Source organism: Pteropus vampyrus, unplaced genomic scaffold (assembly GCF_000151845.1).
Source record: "Pteropus vampyrus isolate Shadow unplaced genomic scaffold, Pvam_2.0 Scaffold23, whole genome shotgun sequence".
Taxonomy (NCBI): domain Eukaryota; kingdom Metazoa; phylum Chordata; class Mammalia; order Chiroptera; family Pteropodidae; genus Pteropus; species Pteropus vampyrus.
Window position 1 is genome coordinate 11914030 of NW_011888804.1, and position 1482 is coordinate 11915511.

General features: G+C 54.4%; 1 gene segment (V, D, J or C); it reads right to left on the reverse strand.

Annotated features, from left to right (window-relative positions):
• LOC105289427 overlaps positions 1 to 1482 on the reverse strand; it is a 2637-nt gene that overhangs the window by 1023 nt on the left and 132 nt on the right. Inside the window, 1 exon segment of the C gene segment in view lies at positions 958 to 1044. Coding sequence covers positions 958 to 1044 — 87 coding nt within the window.

The window sequence follows — 1482 nt, forward strand, 5'->3', positions numbered from 1 at the left end:
CCCTGACACCATCCTTGCAGCCCCCGATCCACCTCCACAACCACACGCCAGGGCTGTGAGCACCCAGACTGAATTCCTGGGTGTCTACGAGGGTGTCCCTGGGACGTGGCTGTTCTGGTCTTAGTCTGGTCTGTGTATTTGATGAAGCCATTCCTGATCCTGTGATTTATCCTGGGGGAATCTCTCTGTCCTAGGACATCAGTGTGCCTGTCAAGGCCTTAACTTGTCACCTGTCTCGAAAAAAGGTTCCCAGAACAAGATTCTGTTCTGAGAACACTCTGACAGTCATAATAGGTGTGAAACACCGTCTGAGGCCTGAGCATCCTGACATCTGTCCTGTCTAATGGGTCTTTCCTGTCTTGAGCATGACAAAACCCCAGCACCCTGCGGTCATCTCATCGGAATTCCTCTCTCCATCTTAGTGCACCTTGCCTTGCTTCCTCCTCATCCCCTTCATGTCCCCAACATAAAGTTTCTCTCAATATCGCTGCATCAGCTCCAAACTACCCCCCAGAAAGGACAGAGCCCAAGAGTGACATGCACACATGTCCAGTTCAGCAGATCTCAGCCTGCTTCTCACATCCCTAGGCCTAGGTGCATCAGCCAGAGCCACTCACTCCACGGACCTATGGTCCCTCCATTCTCACGGGACCCCAGAGCTCAGAGACCTTGAGGCAGTCGGGATCCTGGAGCCTAGAGGTGAAGTCCCCTGGAGAGGGAGCCCCAGGTTCCAGTGAGGAGAGGCAGGAGGGGTCCCTGGGATTCTCCTATCCTGTCCCCACCAGAGGCATCAGAAGCAAAACAGGGTACAGGACGCTGAGATGGGCAGACAGAAAAGGTGAAGGTACAGAAGGCCAGAGCCATTCAGACCCCTGTCCTAGACTGGACGGCAAGGAGAGGAAAATCGACCCAAACTTCAGTGTAGACCCCAGGAAGGAGGGAAAGGGGGAGACTCACCTGTGACGGTCAGCCAGGTCCCTCCGCCGAAAATAGCACACAGTGACACAGCCTCGAACACAAACCTCTTTTCACCCCCTTCACCCCCTGCCCAGGCCCATCTGCAGCTGCACCGGAGGCCCAAAGTCCAGCCTCCTCGTCACGGGTGGTGATTGGGCAGATGGCTGGGTATGAAGTGGTGACTCTGAGGAAGGAATTTCAGAGCCATGGAGTTTTAGGATTTTCCATGTCCTTGGTCATGGGATGACTTTGCAGACAATGTGCTGATAGTGAAGAAGAATTTTCACCTAATTCCATCCTTACATAGGATCTGTTCCTTGTCCCAGCCCAATTCATGCTGTCATTGTGAAAGTGGTGACTCTGTCCTCTTCACCACACAGATGATGGTGTCGAGATCCCTTCGCAGACCTGGGAACCGGGGAGGTCCTGGAAGCCACCACATCCTCAGCAGAAGAGATGGAGGAGGATCAGGGGGTGGGGATGGGAGTGCAGGTGCGGGGAGAGTCACCTTTCCCTCAGGACCCC